Raw genomic sequence first — 21789 nt, 5'->3', positions numbered from 1 at the left:
GTATGCATGTAATATATGATCTTGATTTAAACAAACAAAATATAAAGTGCTACACATTTGACAGATACAGTATGGAATACATCATGTAAAATGAAGTTAATGAACAATATGAAAGTCATATATTGCATTTAACTGTTATGTTATAAAAATGAAGAAAACAAATCATTTTGTTATTAATATGACCAAATAAAGATAAGGTCAAAAAGTGTAGTCTCATTTTTTAAAAGTGCTATATCACAGTTTGGTGCCGTATCACTTTTGTCACTATAGTGAACAGTACCTGACAATTTTTGGTAGTTGAGCAATAGTCCTACCTTCTGGATATATGCCAGGACTTGTATTGACCGTATCAAGGACATAAACTGCATTGCTTGAGATTGCGGTGTTTGCATGACTCTTAACTAAAGCACTCTTTCATAATCAGCTGTCACTGTTTACATGTACATGACCACTTAACATCAGATAAACACTCCAATCATGGTAGCCTAGAATTAGGACTGCATTCTAATGACATGGAAGAATGGCAACCAGTCTAGAAATGGGTGAACAAGAAAGGGAGCATACTCTAGGGTTTGGCTGACCAGGTTTGTTTGATAGTGAAAATTAGAATTTAGTAAAATGAATCCTGAGAGCTTATTATAGTTGTAACTGAAAAAATAGAGACATTGTTTTGCTGATAGAATTTCAGTCCTTTTACAGGCTTGAGTTTGGAATACTAATAACTGGTATTAAAACCTGACTGTGCAGAATTCAAAACATGTTTCAAACACATGTAGATCCAAAAAATGCCATGGCTCATGTGGTTTTCTCAACACAGAAGCTGTCATCAAAGATATGTATATACTGATAGATTTGATCCTTGGCATTTAGAGATTTAAAACTATTCAGTTTTAAAGACATGGTGTTTACATAGTTTTTTATGGGAGTTTAATTAGTATGCGTCATATAGAGAACAACAGCCCCACAGTTGTTCCACATATGCACATACAATTACCTTTACTATAAATGCAAAATTGCAGTTCTATTTGTAGATAACAAGCAAAACGAATACCTAATGTATACTTCTCAGTGACTTTCAGTGGGATGCTATTACTAAACAGTAAACACAGTTTTAGATATGACAACTGTTGCCATAAAGGGGTGTGTGGTTGCAGTGTCTAGAGTATGTAGATTTGACTATGCTAGGTGGAGTGTTTTACACATTGGTTAATATCATGGGAATCAGATGTCAAAAGGTCATACAATATACCAATTATTGAGAGCTTACAATAAGCAATGTGATATTTCCAAGCTTTGTTTTTAAAACATGCTTCAGATGCCCCAGTGCTAGACAATAAACTGCCACACTGCAGTTATCATGGCAATATGTAACACCCCACTCCCCTTAAAATGTTGTGTGTCCCCCAGATTTTAAAGGATTTCAGAGTTCCCTGCCTTTGGGATCCTTGGTGCAAGACTGTACTTGTTTTGCTTCTATGTGAACAAAAGTTTTGCAGATTTAGTTCTTTCAGTGAGTTTGGAAACTGCTCCGGTGGCCTAGAGGTTAGAGCATCCACCTCAGATGTGGGAGGTTGTGGGTTCGATCCCCGGCCAACTCATACCAAAGACTTACAAAAATTGTGCTAACAGCTACCTCGCTTGGTGCTCAGCATTAAGAGGTTAGTGTTAGGACTGGTCAGCCTGGTATCAGGATAATGTGACTGGGTGGGACATCATGCTAATGTCTGTGGCATGATGCCCCAGTGCTAGACATCACTGTAAACTCCACACTGCAGACATCGTAGCGATATGACTGAAAAATTGTTTAAAGCTACATTAAAAATCCAAATCACACACGCACTAAGTTTGAAGAAAAAACCCAAACTATGCTCACAAACTTACAAGGGTGATATGTTGGAAACAACATTTCTGGGAATTAGCATTAAATTAGTATTTTCACTTTACGAACTTGAGAAAATGATTGCTGTTTATTGTAATTAAAAGAATGCATAGATTGAAGGACTACTATACATAATCACTTATAAGTTAAGTCCCACTGCAAACTGCACAGACCCAGATCTGATGTTTCATAGTGCAGTTTGTTAGGATTAATCAATGAAACAAACACCATAGACCCAGATCTGCTGGGACATTATGTGATAGCAGATCAGGTCGGTATTTTATGTACTTAGACTCGAAAGTGAGTATATGATGGTAATAGTTAATTTTAATTTTTTTTTTTTACTCATTTTGAAATTTCTTCTTTTATCAGATATTCATCAACAATGAATGGGTGAATTCTGCAAGTGGAAAGGTGTTTCCGACCATCAATCCATCAACAGGAAAGAAAATCTGTGATGTCCAGGAGGGAGACAAGGTGTGATAATAATGGATCAAACACTTTATTACAGGTGTTCATATGTAAAGTGTATATCACATATGAGATTGATGAAGCAAGTAGAATAATAAATGCATTTAGCTGTTTGCAGCATGTGGCCTGTTGTTTTGTATAGTATTCAACAAGTTCAGATATTTTATATCTGATGGACCTGTGTTTGAGATTTTGGATTATCCCATAAATATATGTACTTAAAATATGCAGCATTCTTGGATGTTATATATCACCTTTTAGCATATACTGTATGTACTCAGTTATAAGTCCAGCCCAACTGCAAATTGCACAGATCCAGAGCTGCTGTTGTATAAAATGCCAGCAGATCTGTGTCTGTGAACTTTGTTAGAAGATATCGGTATAACAAACAACAAAGACCTGGATTTGCTGACATATTATGCAGTGTCTGATTAGGATCTATGTTGTTTGCAGTTGTACTAGTCTTTTAAGTAAGCATATATGGTATGGTATGTACAGTAATATTCCTTGGTGTTATATTTCACAATTTGTTATAGGCCTCCAATTTGATTTCTTTATGATATTTATAGATTTTATGTGACAACTACCAAAGTTGTGTTGTATTTAACTTTTCATGGGTGCTCATTTCGTATGAAATATTTGAAACAAAATCAGTAATACATTGTTATGGAACCCTTTATTTCATCATGGTATTTGAAGTTTGTGCAGATAATTACAAATTGTCATTCACTATGGCTACCAACAAAATTGTGAATAAACCATCACCAGCCTTTTTATAACTGCCTAATTCAAACATACCTCATTTTTGTCAAGCCCATGTTAGTGACAACTACTACTGGGGTGTTGATTAAGGTTTTGAATAAAGTTCCCTTTATTTGGCTATTTAAAGTTTATGCAAATAATTATAACATGTCATCCAATATGGCCACCATCAAAATTCTGAATGAACCATTTCCAGCCTTTAATAGCTGCCTAATTAAAACATACCTCATATTTGTTGAGCCCACATTAGTGGAAACTGAGACTTGGGTGTTTGTAAATGTTTTAGTTAATGTTTTTCTTCAATGCTTTCATCATGGACTTGACAGGCATATCTTGGTTTTGTTATTTGTCCTGAGCAGTATTAACTTAATGACTTGTTTTAATGTCAGAAACAGTCATTAATACCCAGAAATTTGATTCAGAATTACGAAACTCAAAACTTGTAATGAAAGTCATATATTTGTAAAATTCACCTCTCCCTTGATAACTCGTGCACAGTGGGGTCCACAAACATAGACCGCACTGTAAGCGAGGTGCAAGTTACTGAGGGACCTCCAAAAATTGAAATAAAATCTCTTTGACATCGAGAAAACTTTGGGGGGGGGGGCATTAGAGAACTGGGCTGTTTAATGACTGAATCCTCATTTTACAATCACGGTGATAATAATTTTTAATAATGTGCTTTTTCTAATGAAGTTGTTCGTTATTCTGTTTAAATAAGAAGAAAATTCTCTCAAAATATCCAACATATGAAAGCGCGTTCCAACTGGTTTGAACAACCATCACGTGTATGCGAAAAATCTGTGTATTACGTCACTGCTTTTTGTTTTCTTATGAGTCTGGTTCCCGTAGTGGTATTTAATGGTATCTTGCCAAATCTATAGTCCAAAATTTGGGAACTAGACTAACTGTTGATACACCACCAAACAAGATTCCTTTTTTATTCAAAAACGTGGGTATGTGGGAAAGCCTGCCAGTAGCTTCTCGTGGGTCAATGGTTCTTCCCTGGGTTTTCCAGGGTTCTTCCTCTACCAGTTATACTGGCCGCCATGTATAGCCTATCTTGTGCTGAAAAATGGCATTAAACCCTAGAACAACAATCAAAAACATGCGACATTCATTTCGTGACACGTCTACGTCGAAACTCGATTTTTTTTATTGTTCAGTTAGTACAATGTTAATGTCGTGATTTCATTGGAAGTAATAATGACATTTCTTATTATCCCCGTGGATATCTCCAAATGCCAGTTCAAGATTTCTCTGAAACTTGCTTGCCCACAATGGTCCGGATCTGTGAAATCAAGCTCTTTATTTTATGAAGTATTCTTTCACTTTGCCTTGTTATCTTTGATCACAGTTATGAAAGAGTCAGTTAATTTAAGGTAGTTTCTATTACATACACAATAACGTTTATTACAGTGTTCGATTGATCAAATGAAGTGAGTTCCCCCGACATACGACCGAGGCCGCTAGATTTTAAGTTAGTCAGATTTTTGTGCCTTTTAACTTTGTCAAGTGAAATTTGCATTTCAGTTTGAATTTGGTTTAATTGTAATCTCATAAATGTAATGTGCCCTTTTGTTTTCTTACATTAAAAGTATCTATCAACCATCACAGCTGCCTGTGAGTGTTTCATGAAAACTGAATTAAGTACCTGTACCAAGTATGTTTTGAACTTTGAATGGCAGACATGTTGGTTGCATTGTTGCAATCATTTAAAAGTTAACTTAAATTATATTATCAGATTAATTAGTCTTTTGTATCAACTCAAGTAAATGGAGTAGAATTTAAAAAAAAGCTAAAAGGCATGCAAGAGTTGAAAAGCATGCAAATGCTATCTGTGTAAGAGCTAGCAGTCATATTAGTGTGACAAGTCAACTCATTTTCTTTGACTAATCAAACACTGTAAATACTTGAAACTTAATTTAAGTATCTAACTGTAATGACTGGTTTATCATTCTCATTTGCAAATGTAACCAGTGGAAAAACCAAGTAAAAGTTATACTAGGTGCAGTTTTGCACATAGAGCGCAGTCTCACTGGTTTCCAACAATTTTTTATCTCATGTCCCCCAAACTTTTTCCCCTCTATGCTCTCCTGGGCATGCATTTTGTCTAAAAATGTATTTAAAAAATACCCTTGCAGCTTTTCATTAGTGGATATCCACCAATGTCTCTCTTAGCACTAGAAATATCCTGTATCGCAGTTGGTGATAGAACTGTAAGATGACAGTGAATATATCTTTTAAAACAATATATCTGGTAATGTAATTATTCAAAATTTTGGTAGCCAGCTGTATTACAACTTGAAGTGTTTGACAGCCATTATGGTAATGTATTTTCGATGTTAAAGAAGTCACCCCCAACTGTGAGGAAGATTCAGTTTATTTTGAGGTCGACAGCAACAACTAAATTTATGCAGATACATGATTTGTCATATAAATAACAATTTGTTAGTTTGTACTGAAATAAAGAAAATTGTTTTATTCTAAATCTTCAACGACCCAAGAATGTATCCACATTTGCATGCAAAAAGCAGTGATACAGTGCACAATTTTTTAATTGGTACATATGTGGTGTATGTTAACACCACTTGGAGAAACATTCAGTAAGGGTAACTTGTACATTAAAGGGAAGAACTTCATTTGGATAAGCTATTTCTTGACAGTTATTCCCAACACAATTATTAGAGGTCCCTCTTTGGAACATCAAACCTATTATTGGACAGGAATAAAAACTCCACAAGCTTGCTTTGGAACATCAAACCTATTATTGACCAGGGATGAAAACTCCACAAGCATGCTTTGGAACATCAAACCTATTATTGACCAGGGATGAAAACTCCACAAGCTTGCTTTGGAACATCAAGACTCATTATTGTAGAGTGGCATCCTTCATGCATAACAAATTGTTGAGACGAGGTAATGTTCCACTCATGAATACATGATCCATACATATCTTCTGACTGGTAAATCATGCCCAGAGTATGCACATTGCCAGTGTCCATTGACTGCAGTGTCCATTGACTGTAAAGCACATTCTTTTTTTTTTTTTGGCACACTCATTTGTGAACTTGTGATGATGAAACACTAGAAATAAAATCTTGGACCTTTTTAATGAATGCAGTCTATAGAACAGATCTTGACTATATTTTACAAACTTTTTTATCTTTCTGTTTCCTTAATAGTTCATTAGCAGATAAATATTGTGTATTGTTAGCCTCATTGCTGCCATCGATTTGCTGGATCAGACTGGAAATAAATATTTTTGGTTCTTTTGACTACAATGCACCCTCTCCAAAGAATAAGAAAATAGGTATAAAAGTGCATGTCATACATATGAAACTATGGTGCATATATACATTCATATTGAAAAATTTCACTGGTTGCCCAGAATAACAAATCAGGATATCAGCTTGATCAGAGCATTATAAGGTTGCCCAGAATATCAAATCAGGATATCAGCTTGATCTGAGCATTCTAAAGTTGCCCAGAATATCAAATCAGGATATCAGCTTGATCTGAGCATTTTAAGGTTGCCCAGAATATCAAATCAGGATATCAGCTTAATCAGAGCATTCTAAAGTTGCCCAGAATATCAAATCAGGATATCAGCTTGATCTGAGCATTCTAAAGTTGCCCAGAATATCAAATCAGGATATCAGCTTGATCTGAACATTCTAAAGTTGCCCAGAATATCAAATCAGGATATCAGCTTGATCTGAGCATTCTAAGGTTTCCCAGATTTGATCTTTGTTGTTGAGTTTCTAATAGTATGACCTAAAGTCTGGGTCTCTGCCATTTGTACTCGGGGGGTGTTTTTGTTATGTAAGAGTAATGTTAAGGGATTTGCTGCTTCATTTTGTTATAATCATGGTATTATCTCACATGTAATTTTCCCCTAGGCTGATGTAGACAAAGCAGTAGCAGCTGCCAAGGAGGCCTTCAAATTTGGCTCAGAATGGCGCAGGATGGATGCCAGCAAGAGGGGGAAGATCCTCTTTAAATTAGCTGACCTCATGGAAAGAGACCTGGTCTATCTGGCTGTAAGGAATATTTGTTTTTTCTAGATAGTATTAATTGACATGATATCATTCTGATTTCTATTATCCCAGATGAAACATTTTGTGTTATATGAAACAGGCTGAGAAATGGCTGACTGCAAGTTTTTCCACTAGCTGTGGTACCTTGATTTAGATTCATACCCTCACTATAAGGACCTTCATTATAACACCATTCCTGTAGTAAGGCAGACATGGTCATCAATCCCATTTCATTATGTTGTAGTGAAATCATTTATACATGTATAATGTACTTCATTATATCAGGCACTCATACTACAAGTAGCATACTCTTTGGCTCCCTTTGACATCATTACAATGATGTAGTGCTGTATTAGTCAGGTAAATTGGTTACTGTGACATCCATTTTATGAGCAGTTTTACAGATTATGAGATGTGTCCATTTTTTGATTATCATGCTTCCCAATAACCACTAATGCAGTTTAAAGTCTGTATTTCACTATTAATTCTGATAATTTGCCTCATGCCATACCTACTTCTGCTTTCTGGCGTCATTTCTTTGTGATTAAAATAGCTTTAAATGATGTCAAGCAAATGTACATCATATACAAACATTATTTTTCTACTGTAGTGTTAGTGACACTGACAGGTGAAGAAATTGTCTTTAAATAGGGATTTTGTTTTATAATTAGAATACAGATATTTTTTGTATTATTGGTTGACATTTATGTGTTGGATATACCATATAGGAACAGGGTATTAGGCAGTACCTTAAACAGAACATAAATGCACCAGGACTGGGATACAAATTTCATTTGGACTTGCAGCCAGAATAAATGGTTTTATCATGGTATGCATCACATCATAGAGTACTTTCTGCATATGAACATCAACCCATAGACATCATTTTGGCTTCCCTTTCAACTCTAGTAAAATAATTTTAAATGGAATCTTAAAATGCTCCCTGTACAAAATACATTTCTGCCTTGAAGGTCCCTGGTTCTTACCTCCAGATTTTGGTACTAGACCTTCTGTTTTGTGGAGAAATATGATCCAAGGCTTCATTTTAAAATTCTTTAAATGTGTTTAGTAAAGAGCATTTTTTATCAAGCCAGAGATAAGAAGGATCACAAAATCAAAATGTTTAAGCTAATGTATTTATTGTAACTGACTATAATGTAGTTTTGGTGCTAAAAGTTTGAAAATTTGAAGTCTTTCAGTTCATGATAAAAAAAATTGAAATGATTCATTACACACCCACTGCTTACAGAGGCAGTATCTTGATTTGGTCCTGTCTCTCCATCCTTCTGTATGTTGGTCCTGTCTGTCCATCCTTCTGTATGTTGGTCCTGCCAACTTGTCTGTCCATCTGAAGAAGATTGTAAGCAAGAATGCACATACACCACTTAATGTAGACAAATAAAATTTGCCAAGCATATTTGTATGCATATTTACAGGACCTTTTAGAATTCCTGGTCATAGGAGTTTTTTTTTTTTTTTTTTTTTGTTGCATTTTTAAACTTGAGGTAACGAAATGAAAATTGGTAGGAAAATATATTTGTATGTAGACTGCCTGATTTGATTGTCAAGCATTTATAGCAGTTTTAATGACAGTAATACAGTGCCTGCTATTCTTACATAGCTATCTCATTTCTTGGTGTTAGTTTGCAGTTCAAAGTGAAAATTATCTCCTCCAGTTAGCAAAACACAGTCCCAGTCTGATGTAATCATTACTTTCATTCATTCAGAATATCATACTTTTTCCTTGGACATCATTTGTAAAACATGTGTCTTTGGGTGCTAGAGATTTGTCAGTAATCTAAGTGTCTTGTGCCACCAGAAATATCCATGTTGCATTTTGACTGACCTTTAATCTCAAGTACTTGTGCTTTTAGTTCTTTATTTGTGTCCTTTTGTGAAATTTAATTAATTTTTGATCTTGTACACACATTAGTTTTGCTGCCATAGATTTAATCTATGTTGATATGTGTTAGGGTTAGTTTTATCTTGCCATTGTTGTTTTTGTTTGTTTTTTTGGCATTTTCTTTCAGCCTTGTAACAGTGTCACAGTAACTTGGCAAGTGTGGTCATAACAGGACATCATGAGACACAACCAACTAAGTGTGGGTGATTAGAATGATGTCCCTTTTGTGCTTTGTGGGCATACAAAATAATGGGATCTTGTTAGGAGCCATTGCTCCTACAGGAGTAAGAAGATGGAAACTTCTTCCTCTTCATTGATTGATCCCACCATTCCATGCGAAGGATCATTTGGCACATCCTGATGCAAGGAAGTTGCCTATTCATTTATCGGGGGGGGGGGGGGGGAATCAAAGAAGCTTCTAGGAAATTCTGACACCCCTAGTAAGCCCTGCTCTTTTGGTGTAAGGAAATAGTGGTCTTCTTGGCCCTGTTCACCAAAGATTTGTAAATTGGCTCATATTCCTGATTTATTTATGCATGAATTTTAAGTCTTTCACGTAATGATCTGTATATTTGTATATCTTTAAATGATGTTGGATAATCATATATTTCCTTCTTTTCCTTGTTTTTTAGAGTTTGGAGACTTTGGACAATGGAAAGCCTTACAAGAGTGCATTGGGGGACATTATGTTTTCCATCCATGTGATACGATACTATGCTGGCTGGGCAGATAAGGTTCATGGCAAAACCATTCCGGTCGGTCAGTGAACTATTTCATATAAAAATATAGGTCATTTTAAGCTCCTGCCAGATAAGCTATCAATGGGTACTTGGGTACCTGCCCATTCATAATTAATTACTCAGGTAATAATATTTTATTCATGTAAAAAACAAACATGTTTCCAAGTTCAGATAAATATTATGTCTGGTGATGTCATGGGTTCAGTTCGAGGCTCATATCATGTGACTATTGGCTGCTGGACATTTATCCATCATAGAACTTCATCTGCTGATCTTATATTTTCAACATGTATGATCATCTGGGTATGTTTGTTGAAGTTTCCTTATTTATATTTTTAGTAACTGTACATGACACGTTTCCAAGAAAACAGACAAGTTTCTTGATTTTGAAGCTAAGCGTCATAGATTTATTATAGTTTGGTACACACTTAAATAGCAGACCAGTCTATATTGGAAAAAGAATGGCACCAAATACTAAGTGAAACGGGCTTCCTCAATGTGGCTTTTGGATGCTTTATGACTTAAAAATGTTAGAGGAGAGGATTTTGTTAAACTGAAGAATATGTTGCATCAGGAATAGGACAAATCAACTTTGTTTCAACTCCATACCTTAAAAAAGGTTTACATGGATTTAGACCAAATTTGTAATGAATCTTGGTAACTTGAAGTCCTAGTCAAATCAGTTTTCACTTATTTCCTTCTAAATTCAACTAAGTTATGTGGACTCCCCAGTTCAAGCTAAAACTTTACTCTCATATCTTTCACCAAGGTTTCTGTGGTTATTCTATACTGATAGGAGCAGCCATGTTTTTTCCAGACACATTATAGTTTAAAAATATTAATTTCAGTTTTTGTCTCAGCTTTAAAAAACAGTATTACTTTCTCACTGCAGCATTAGCAGAGATGTATAATTTATTAATGTCAGCATAATGTCTGATGGCTTGGTTTAAGGGAGGGGATGGCATTAATGGCACTGCAACACATTGTAGGTTGTGTTATTCTGAGGGACACATAGTAAAGTGTCTTGCCTGAAGACACCACAGTGTCTGATACAGTTGTGGAACTTAGACTGTTTTAGTAATGATTCTACAGTTTTCCATCTGGCCAGCAGGCACCTGCAATATATAGCCATAATTCCATTGCAGTGATGGATTTGTGTTCAAAAGTACCTCTCTAAGACAGCCACCCCTTTAATGTGGCCAGTGGCCAGCATTTTAGTACAGTAACTGCAAGAGGCCACATTATATGTTGTACAGATATAAATCTCAGGATTATCTGTTGGTTCCTAAATTCAACACATTGACATTTGTTCTGTCATGCTGATAAAGTAACTTTTAATCCATGCAAAGACGCATGTAATCTAGTTATCCCTACTGTTGTGTGTTCCTTAGATGTCAGGTTGTGTCTTGTTGATAATTACTGGCTATTATTACTACCAGTAGTTATGAATATGACAAAAGTTAACCACTGTTTGCATGGTATTGTTCAGCTCAAATCAGCATGATGACTGTTTGCCAGTCTAGAAAAGATGGTATGTTAGCTAATGTAGCTTCTATCTCTTAGGTTACAAAATGTACTTGAAAGGGTACTAGACTAAATCTTGTTGATCACATGACAAGCTCACTTCCTTTGAAGGGGGCCCCGAGTGGCCGAGTGGTCTAAAGCGCTCTTCGTTACGGATCACTGCCATCTCACCTCTGTCTGCGGCGGTTCGAGTCTAAGATTCAGCCAATGTGGGCATGTGAGAAAGCTTGCCAGTAGCTTCTCGTGGGTCGGTGGTTCTTTCCGGGGTTTTCCGGGTTCTTCCTCCACCATTAATACTGGTCGCCATGTATAGCCTATCGTGCTGAAAAATGGCGTTAAACCCCACAACAACAACAACAACTTCCTTTGAAGACACTGAGCATCTTGTGTAGTAATGTTGAATTGCCAGTGTAGACATAAGTTGTTGTCAAAAGTGCAAAATGTCATCAGTCATTCTCAGTTTAGAAGGAAAAGTGAAATGAATTCAATAAAATGAAAAGAGGGCAAGTCATTTGATCACTTGCGAGAAATTTGATGTTAGAAAGATTCAAACAGACATCATTTAAAATACATTCTTCTGCAGTGGGAAAACAGAATCGACAAAATGTGATACTTTCAGCCACATGTTTGTGCCCTGATGGCTAACTTTTAAAGATGATTTTGCACCTCAGTTTATAATTATTCTAATTTTTTTTAAATAACATTGATATTAATTAATCACATTGATTCCATAACATTCCTCTGACTTTTTTAAGGAAAATATCAAATATTTTAAAGTAATGCCTTCATATGAAATATGTAGTTATTACTCACACCTGTCTGATCCCCTTCTAGAATGTTACCTCTTTTTTGAGGCCACCTTTCTCAGAAGAAATGACTTAATTAGAGGGGGACCACTGTAGCTGGATTTATCTCCTTTTTGTTGGATCTTTGCAATTAAGGTTTGTAACAATTCAGAGTTCAAAGAAATTGGAAAACTGCACCCACCCCCAATTTTTTTTTAAAATTCAGAATATAGGTCACAACTATCTTTGTTTCAGATGGAAACTACTTCTGCTACACGAGACATGAACCTGTTGGAATATGTGGACAGATCATACCTGTAAGTGAGCTCTCATAATAATATTTAAATAAGTGTGTCAACAATGCTTGCAGCAGTTGCGTCTTAATATCAAATTAAAAAATTACAAAATTGCTTTAATGGCTCTGAAATCTAGTCAGGTCATCCACATACGAGTACAAAACCCTCACATTGTATACCAATGAAATTGTATTTGCATTTTGGTACTCGTATGTGGATGACCTGACTAGATTTCAGGGCCATTAAAGCAATTTTGTAATATTATCATAAATTTTAAACTTTTTGGACTTGTACATTTTGATTCTCAGTGGCTGGGGGTAGAGTGAGACAAATATTATAGAAACTTATTTTTGTTGGTAAAGTAGTTCATTTTTATAAATTAACAATTATTCCACAGCTGGAAATGATGCGAGATGAATGATGTAGTGACAACTTTTATCTCTTTTGAAATGTTGAGAAAGAATGTTATACAAGTTGAATAATTGTAATAACAGTCCTGTGAAAGAAAATTAAAAAGTCAATGAAAATTACAAGTGACATCGGGAAATTTACATGTGACTAAATTTATGCAATATTTTTTTTAGCTTGAGAAAGCTTTTGATGTTTATGTTTGTGATTTGTAAAGTTTATTTTCCAATTATTTATTCCATTATGTAAGATTGCATTATTAAGATTTGTGACTATGTTAAAAAAATTGCACAAAATGAATCACATGGAGTTATTTACACATTAGCATCTAATAATAATGTTGTGCTAGAATAGTATCAAATTGTTATTAAGACCATTTTTGATTGATAGTAACTTTCATTTCATGATAAATTTTATATTTTAGTGGAACTATCCATTGGTGATGTTTTCTTGGAAGATAGCTCCAGCCCTAGCACTGGGAAATGTGGTTTTGGTCAAGCCGGCAGAGCAAACTCCTCTCTCAGCCATCTATGCAGCTTCCCTATGTAAAGAGGTACAATTCAGAATTTTCTTTCCACCTAAAGTATTTATTAAATAACACATTATTGTTACTGCTCATATTTTTTCTATGGAATTGCAGAAGAATAAATGATCTAAATTTTCATGTGTTCAGATCTTAGGGTTGAAGGGACAAAGTAAATATGTGTAATAACAGATTTGAATGATACGCTTAAAATGTCAAAAACAATGTAAAAATTAGACAGAAAATTCAGCAGCATGTACCATATTTACTCATATTTAGTCCAAGTGCAAACTGCACAGACCCAAAGATGCTGTCTGGTAATGTGCAGCAGATCTGGATTTTTTAGGAGTAATTAGTCAAGCAAACAACACAGACCTTGTTCTGCTGGTGAATTATGCAACAGCAGATCAGAGTCTATGTTTTTTGCAGTTGGACTCAACTTATAAGTGTGTGGACACACACACACACACACACACACACACACACACAGACACACACACACACACACACACACTGTGTGTGTGACATGATGATTGGGGTCCATAGGACCAGATTCTGTTATGTACCAGACTGTGTTATAATCTTCCAAGACAGCTGCAAAAGGTTATGCATGTACCCAAAAAATGGGGTGGGTGGGTAATAAAAGCGGGTGCAAAACTTTGTGCTTTTGATTAAATGAAGGCAAAACTATTCTGAAATACGTATATTGACAACTTAAACTTTCTAGTACAATCCATAATATGTGAAGTACTGTACAAGTATATGAAAAATCCTTGAAATTGAGTATAGGTTACATGTTATAAAATTCATGAATCAGTCACATTGTCTTAGAAAACAAAACTAACATATATAAAAAACGGTAGTCCTCATTTGATCTATATCCCATTGTCACTAAACAATTCACTATCATATTGTTGCCAGTAGCACATGTCTGTAGTTGTTTACATGCTACATGTACATGTACTTAAATTAGCCTAGATTTGAGCTGAGGCTACCCACATGATGAGGCTGTTCATAGTGTAATGAAAACATTTGAACAAATTACAAAACTTAATCTGTGCAGAATGCCCCATCTACAGTTAAATTAATTTGAAGGCCAGATATCTACGTTTTAAAAAGACTGGAAATTTAATTTGCATTTTATGCCACCAATGGTATTGACCATAAGCATAAGCTTTTTTCCTGCAAAAATGAAACTTTTATGGTACAATAAACATGTTCCAATCTCTTTGGAAAATGCAACAATCCATCAGATTCCATTGCTTTCATTAAGTTTGGTGCTGACTGGCTTTGATGAAAGGTGCTCTGTTTTATTGAAGATTGTAGTCGGCTTTCTTTGATGAAGAGTGATGTGTTATTGAAGTCACTGCTAAAGGACAGCTTTGGAAGACCAAAAAAATGCCAGTTTGTTTTTACTGTGGCAACATAAGATAATTGTAGAACATTGATTGAGACTGAAATTTGTTCATTTGGTTAGTACTTATAGGGAACAATTGGTGCCTCATACATAATCAGTTTTCTTCGATGTTTGAGCTGAAACTATTCTTTTTGTTACATTTTTTAAAAAAATTATGTAGCCATTATTGGTCAATTGTAGCAGTTACTATTCTTGCCTTCATAGGTTGGTCAGTTGTAGCTAGTCTGGTAGCATGACTATTTGAGTGTACCATAGGATACAACATAGGAGTGTATCATAGGAATATTAGGGAAAAAAAGTCTACTACCACCCAAATCCAGCCCTCTGGAAAAGAAAGAAGAAAACAAATAAAATTTCTGTCTTTAGACATAATGACAAAGGGAAATAACTCTTGCCAGTTACCTCCCAAAAGCCATGCTAGATGGCCAACAGTATATCCAATGTTTACCAGTTATAATCTTTTCATTGAATGGCAAATAAATTTTATGAATGGGCACAAAGTCTGGAATAAAGTGAAGCAATACTTTTATGTCAGACCTATTTCCTGTTGCATTGGTTTTAAAATTAGGATATTCAGGTTTTTTTTTAATTGCCCCTCGAGACCCCATTGGGGGAGGACCCCTAAACCCCCATTTCAAACTTTCAACTTTTTGGGGGGAATACCAAAATTATGTTTGTGTGTTGCTCTGCCATAAAACACAAAAACAATCTAATAATTGCCTAGATTGCAGTTCTAAAAGAGGGTTAGGTGTTAGAATACCAGATTGACAGAGACTTTTGATAAAGAAACTGTCATTGTATTTTTTTCTGATTTCAACTTGTTTGATTTTAAATCCATTTTAAAAAAGGTTTGTGTTGTCCTCATGAGGCCAAAATTTGCATGTTAATATGACCTTTTGTACAGGTGGAATATCAATAACAAGATTTTCAATATGGCCACCATGGTATTTGTCTGCAGTATTAATGGCATCTATGCTCCATCTGCAGAGTCGGCTTTATTTCTTCTGTTAATTTTTCTTTAAAGAGTGCAGGTGGACATGTGTTAGAAGAAATGTGGTTGATTGCAGATCTTTCACAAGTTAAAATAGTTTCTTTATATATATTTTAGGCAGGATTTCCCCCTGGCGTTGTTAATGTTGTACCAGGATATGGCCCAACAGCAGGTGCAGCTATCACTGGACATCCTGATGTCAACAAAGTGGCCTTCACAGGATCTACCGAGGTAGTAATCAACATTGTTGCTGCTTAGGAGTACAAGTGATGTCATTTCCATGTTTTTCATAACCTTGATGCAAATTAAGCCTTTAGCTGTGCAGAGCAATTGTTTATAGTTCCGATTTTGCTCATTTTCTTTGATCCAATGCATAATGTGACTTGTGTTATAGGATTTTTGCAGACATGTTGCTCAGAAACGTATCTCATTCTTGTTGTCAGTGAGAAACAAATGCCATCAGAAATGTTATGTATAATATGCAGGTTTATATGTAGGAATTAGAGAGGTTCCAATAAACGAAAAATCTGATTGCAGACAAAGCCCTGTTATGTCATGCAGTAATGGTTGAAGCTGTAGTTTTCAAGTGGAAAATTGCTGAAAAATCAAAGTAATTTTTTCATATTTTTCTCAAAAACCCCCACAAAGAACATTTGTTTTAGAAAGTTCAGAAATTCTAATCCTTCTGAGGCTGGTGGTTATTCTTTGCAAATTCAGGCTTGGTCTTTTGTTTGAGAAAAAAGTATTGGCTAATATGTTGGAGAAAAGAATGAGTATGGTAGTCAATTGATATATGGTGTGACTTGACGATGTTCCATTTTTAATATCATAATGTATGACTTCCATAACAAACGTGTCCTGTGAATTTTTCCATTTTTAATTGAGTATGAATTAATTTTTGTGGATTTTAGGCAGTTACATCGAACAGTAATCTGCCAAGAGAGACAATCATATTCCCATTTCCATTCTGTACTTTCAGAAATATCATTTTTTATTTTCAAGAAAATTTATATATATTCTTGCTTATAAGTCAAGTCTGACAGCAAACTACACAGAGCCAGGTCTGTTGTCACATAATGTGTTGGGAGATCTTGGTATATTGGTTGCTGTTAAGCATTTTATTTAAGGTATGACTTTTTAAGACATAAAATTTAATTGGAAAAAATAAACATTATAAAAACATTAATCTGCCAAGAGAGACAATCATATTCCCATTTCCATTCTGTACTTTCAGAAATATCATTTTTTATTTTCAAGAAAATTTATATACATTCTTGCTTATAAACATATAAAACATATAAACATTATAAAAATTAGATGGAATCTTGAGACGTGCACAGCAATAATCACCTACGACCACTATGGTTCTGGGTAGTTTCCACAGGGGCTTGTGGCTTGTATATCCTGGACTCCAGATCCAGTGGGTTGTCGGTTCAAACCATGTCTAGACCAGTCTGGGTCATTGGCATTGGTGTGTCTGGGCAAGGTACTTAACTTATATTGCCTCTGCACTAAATCATCTTTACGATGCTGATGTGTCATTAATTGATTAGTTAATCTGGTCCCAGATTTTAATCCTTGTTTTATTCAGCATATGATTTGTCCATCTGAGGTTGGAGATTATCCTGTTTCTTTTCTCATCATACACCAAGAGCAGGTGAGTATATGATTTGAAAACTTGTGCAATCAGTATCAGATACGGAAAATTCTTTTTCTAAGACTAAACTAAATGTGAAGAAATTAAGGTTTGATATACAGTATCTGTGTTTTTAAAATGTTCCAGATTGGCCAACTGATCATGCAAGCTTCAGGAGCATCCAACCTGAAGAGGGTCACACTGGAGCTGGGAGGAAAAAGTCCCAATGTCATCTTTGCAGATGCAGACAGTATGTTTTGTTACGTAGATTACCATATTTAAAGAGTGTAATTTTGGAAAAATATCATGATGTTAAAATTCATCATAAAAGTGCACACCGACTGTTATATATATGGTTTCCATCATGTGTATTGTAATGTAATTCCATCAGCACTAGAAGAATTAGCTTATTTTGTCTATGCTGGGATTACTTGACCTTTTTTAAATGAGTTTTCATTTTCTCTTACCTGGTAAGGATAAATACAGCCTATATAATGTGTGAGATCCAGTTTGTAGACCAATTTAAGTTGAGAGATAACAAGAAATCGGACACACATGGTAGGTTGAGAGGTAACAAGAAATCAGACATACATGGTAGTACAGTGGAACCCTGCTATAATACAATAATTGGGGTCCAAAAAATTGGATTGCATTAATAGCGTGATCGCCTTAATGTGGGGTATTACAGTATTTTTTTTTTTCAGAGAACAACGCCTAGGCACATATATGTTTATTCATGTCTAATGTACATCATGAATAGGGTATCAACATCATTTACAGTCGTGCCATCATGGCATGCAATTCATCCATAATGCATGTAATTCCATTGAAAAATTGCACACAGATTTAACATATTCACTAATTTTGTCACAGATCATTGTGTCTGAATTCAGTGTCTAATATATAACATGAACAGAATAATAACACCATTTACTTACCATCTGATATCATACCGTTGTGGCATGCAGTTAATCCATGTTATTCCATTGCAAAAATTGCATACATATTTAAACTATTCAGTAATTTTGTCACTGATCATTATATGTCTGAATTCAATGGGAAAAATTAACAGCAAAATTAGGTTAAGAATGATGAAGCACATGTATGGTTCATTACGTTCCAGGGTCTATGAACAATGTCTACAAATTTCATACTGCTAAAATTGTATCATGTGTGTTTCTGTGTACCTTTATCCATTGTAAATTCCGAATAATTAACACTTTTATGCCTATTCATTTGAATCATTACAGTAAGAATAATTAAAAAAAACAATACATGCTTTCAGCGTGCATATAACTTTTACTTCAGATTTTGTGAATATCGAAAGAAACGTGTAAAAAATACTTTTATAAAGATTTTTAAGCTGAACACTTGTACAGTTTCATACCCTTTCAATTTCCAGCTAATAAAGTGGACATAATTTACTGGTCAACTGATTGTGTCTAATAACATCGTCAAGCCCAGTAAACATGTTGGCGGCTTTTGTATTTTGATGTTTATTAAATTGTGAGAATCTTTTATCAACCACTGCATTGTCTGCTGCTTGGTAGTATATGCAGTTAAAGAAGAAACGCATGTTGGCTATTGTTTGAGCAATGATTGTATACAGAATTAATTGAAGACAATCACAAAGATGATTTACTGGCTTTACTCATGGTGATAAGTAACATTTCTGATAATTTTTATTTTGGCATAACACTTAAGAACCTGGTGAAATTGTTAAATTTCAGAAGCCATGCCAGGATCGTATTATATTCGAATTCATATGCAAACTCTTCCCCAAATGATAATAAACATTTTACACATTATTTCTCGTACTTTAAAAATAATATTTTTGAGGGTGTGAGAAAAATACATATACATGTAATTTCAGGAACCACACCATGATCATATTATATTCGAATTCATACATGGTATCTTCCCCAAAATAATAATAAATTTTTTTTAACACTATTTCACATACTTTAAAAATAAATATTTTTCAGGGTACAGTAAAAATACACGTACATGTATTTAAAATTTCAGGAACCATGCCACAATCGTATTGTATTCTAATTCATTCATGATCTCTTTCCCAAAATGATCATAAAGTTTGTATACACTATTTCACGTATTTTGAATAAAAAATATTTTATCATTTGTGGATGAATATATGAAATTTCAGGAGCCATGCCATAACTGCATTATATCTGAATTTGTGTTATCGCATGGCGCATTATAATAGGGTCACACTGTACATGTAAATTACATGAAAATCATGCTGTTTTGGATTGATTTTACCTTTCTGCCCATGCAGCGAACTGGTATCAAGACATGTTTGTAATAATGGACTTTTTAATGTTTAATGCAAGTTTAAACCAAGATAGAGGGGTGTACAGCTATTAGGTTAATGGATAAGGTTGCATTTAGTTGGTATTTGATAACTGTCATATTTCACATACAGCAAATCATCAAGTCTTGAAAATCTTTAGAAATCGACTGCCCTCTCTGGCAAGGACTAAATAGCAGAATAAATTCTTACACAAGCAGATATCATGGAAATATAAAGTTCGATGTTGTTAACAAAGTAAATTCATTGTTGTGGAAGGTAGTTTTCTGTGACTTTTTGAAAACCAGTTATAAGTAATTACAAATTGAAACCAGTCTGCTCTCCCTCTGGTAGGCATTTAACAGTACTAATGAGTAAGAGTGAAGTGCTTGTGTGACCTTGATAAAACAAATGGAAAATAAACATCTATAAGAAAAATATGGACTTCAGTGAACGTAGTTGGCAATATTCTGGACATTTTCAAATCAACTCTTGCCCAATTGAGCATGGTGAGTCATTGGACTGCCATAAATAAATTTTCACTAGCCATTTTTATTTGCATGAGTGAATTTTCAACCCTGAACCTGTATTATAGTGTATGTCAGTGTGATCATGTGTGTGCATTTATTCAAATTAAATATTAATTGTTGTTCTAAAATATAATACTAAAATAGTTTAGCCAGTGTCTGTTCAGGCCTGATCTTTGAAAGCTCTGTACCTTAAATGTCAGAAAAAGAAATTGCAGACAAAAATGATTGAACCGTATGGATGTTTACAATGGTTGTCTGGTACTAAACTGAGTCAGGAAAAGATGACGTTTGACCTATCATAACAGATAATAGGATAGTACACACTTGTTTTCAACCCATGCAGCTTTCGATGTGACATCACAGTGCATGATATTCGGTCCAGTTTGTACCGGATCACACTATTAGGATGACTTCATCCAAAAATGTCTACATTATTTAACATTGATATTGGCGCATGTACTTCTCAGGATATGTCAATAATGACCTTCCAAAGGAATATTGATGTATGTGGATCAAGATGTGTGAATAATTACCATTTAAAGTTATGCGTAATCAAATTCTGAATACTTTACCTTGTGGCATCTAGGGCAATATATTGACAATAGCATAATAATCAGAACATCTAGAGCAATATATTGACAATAGCAGTATATCATAACTGGTATAGCAGAAGCTATCAGAGTGTTTAAAAATAATGATGTTTTGAAAAAAAATGGGGATATAAGGCTACGTTTCACCATGTTTTCTTTCAACCCTTATTTCTTATGCATTGATATGAATTTGGTCATGGAGTCCACAGTAGTAATGCATTTTACATTGAATTGTGTTATAACAGGGTGCATTATAACAGGGAGAGAGAACTGCATGTAAATCGGATGGAAACATCAAATAATGCTTCAATGAGATTGTGATAGTGGCACCCAAAAGTATTTATGAGGTGAATGGCTACAAGGCCCATCATTAGAATTATACAGGTTCACTATACCACATTATAAAAAGGGATAGCTGTTCTTTGTTAGAAATATATATGTACATGTTCTAAACATGGCTCCTACAGGTCCTGGAATCCTAGAAAAGTTTTGGAATTTAAACATAAATTTCTTTCAGGGACCTTGTAAAGACATGGAAGTTCTCAAAACCTTGTACAGTTTTATAAAAGTTGTTGAATTTCTGACATTGAATTTGAAAAAAGTTGATAACTGCTAATTTCACAGATTCTCAAGCACCAATTATGCATGACACAATTACGATCAAAAAAGAGTTCCATTTCACATAACAATAGCAAGTAGATCTTCCTAATTTCCATTTTGTTCCATTCGAAAATTCCTCAGGTCAGCCGCACTGCTTCATGTAAAATTTACGTATTGAAAATATGTCATTCGTCTGTTACTTTTCATTGATTAATGTCTTTCTTTATATTAATTTACTTGACAATGAAATATTTTGTTGTCCTTGAGTTTGTGCAATCGCCCTGTAAAAGTTTTGGAAAAGTAATGGTTTTTGTTTTTCTTCAGTCTGCAGGAACTAAATGCACATATTTCAAATCAGTCATGTTAACTTTATTATTCGTAATTCA

At 34.6% G+C, this 21789-nt stretch overlaps 1 protein-coding gene across 3 annotated transcripts in view; it reads left to right on the top strand.

The window, feature by feature from the left end:
• LOC149769903 (retinal dehydrogenase 2-like) overlaps window positions 1–21789 on the top strand; it is an 80030-nt gene that overhangs the window by 33554 nt on the left and 24687 nt on the right. For all 3 annotated transcript variants that reach the window (XM_089949674.1, XM_089949673.1, XM_089949676.1), the window contains exons 2-8: window positions 2252–2356; window positions 7015–7155; window positions 9688–9814; window positions 12360–12421; window positions 13233–13361; window positions 15857–15970; window positions 17523–17625. In XM_089949674.1, coding sequence (XP_089805800.1) covers window positions 2252–2356; window positions 7015–7155; window positions 9688–9814; window positions 12360–12421; window positions 13233–13361; window positions 15857–15970; window positions 17523–17625 — 781 coding nt within the window. The remainder of the gene's footprint in view (window positions 1–2251; window positions 2357–7014; window positions 7156–9687; window positions 9815–12359; window positions 12422–13232; window positions 13362–15856; window positions 15971–17522; window positions 17626–21789) is intronic.

Source organism: Sinohyriopsis cumingii, unplaced genomic scaffold, assembly GCF_028554795.1.
Source record: "Sinohyriopsis cumingii isolate HCF-2022 unplaced genomic scaffold, ASM2855479v2 utg003054l, whole genome shotgun sequence".
In the NCBI taxonomy this organism is placed as follows: domain Eukaryota; kingdom Metazoa; phylum Mollusca; class Bivalvia; order Unionida; family Unionidae; genus Sinohyriopsis; species Sinohyriopsis cumingii.
Note: the sequence above shows the minus strand (reverse complement) of the source record. Positions and strands in the feature narration are given on the sequence as shown.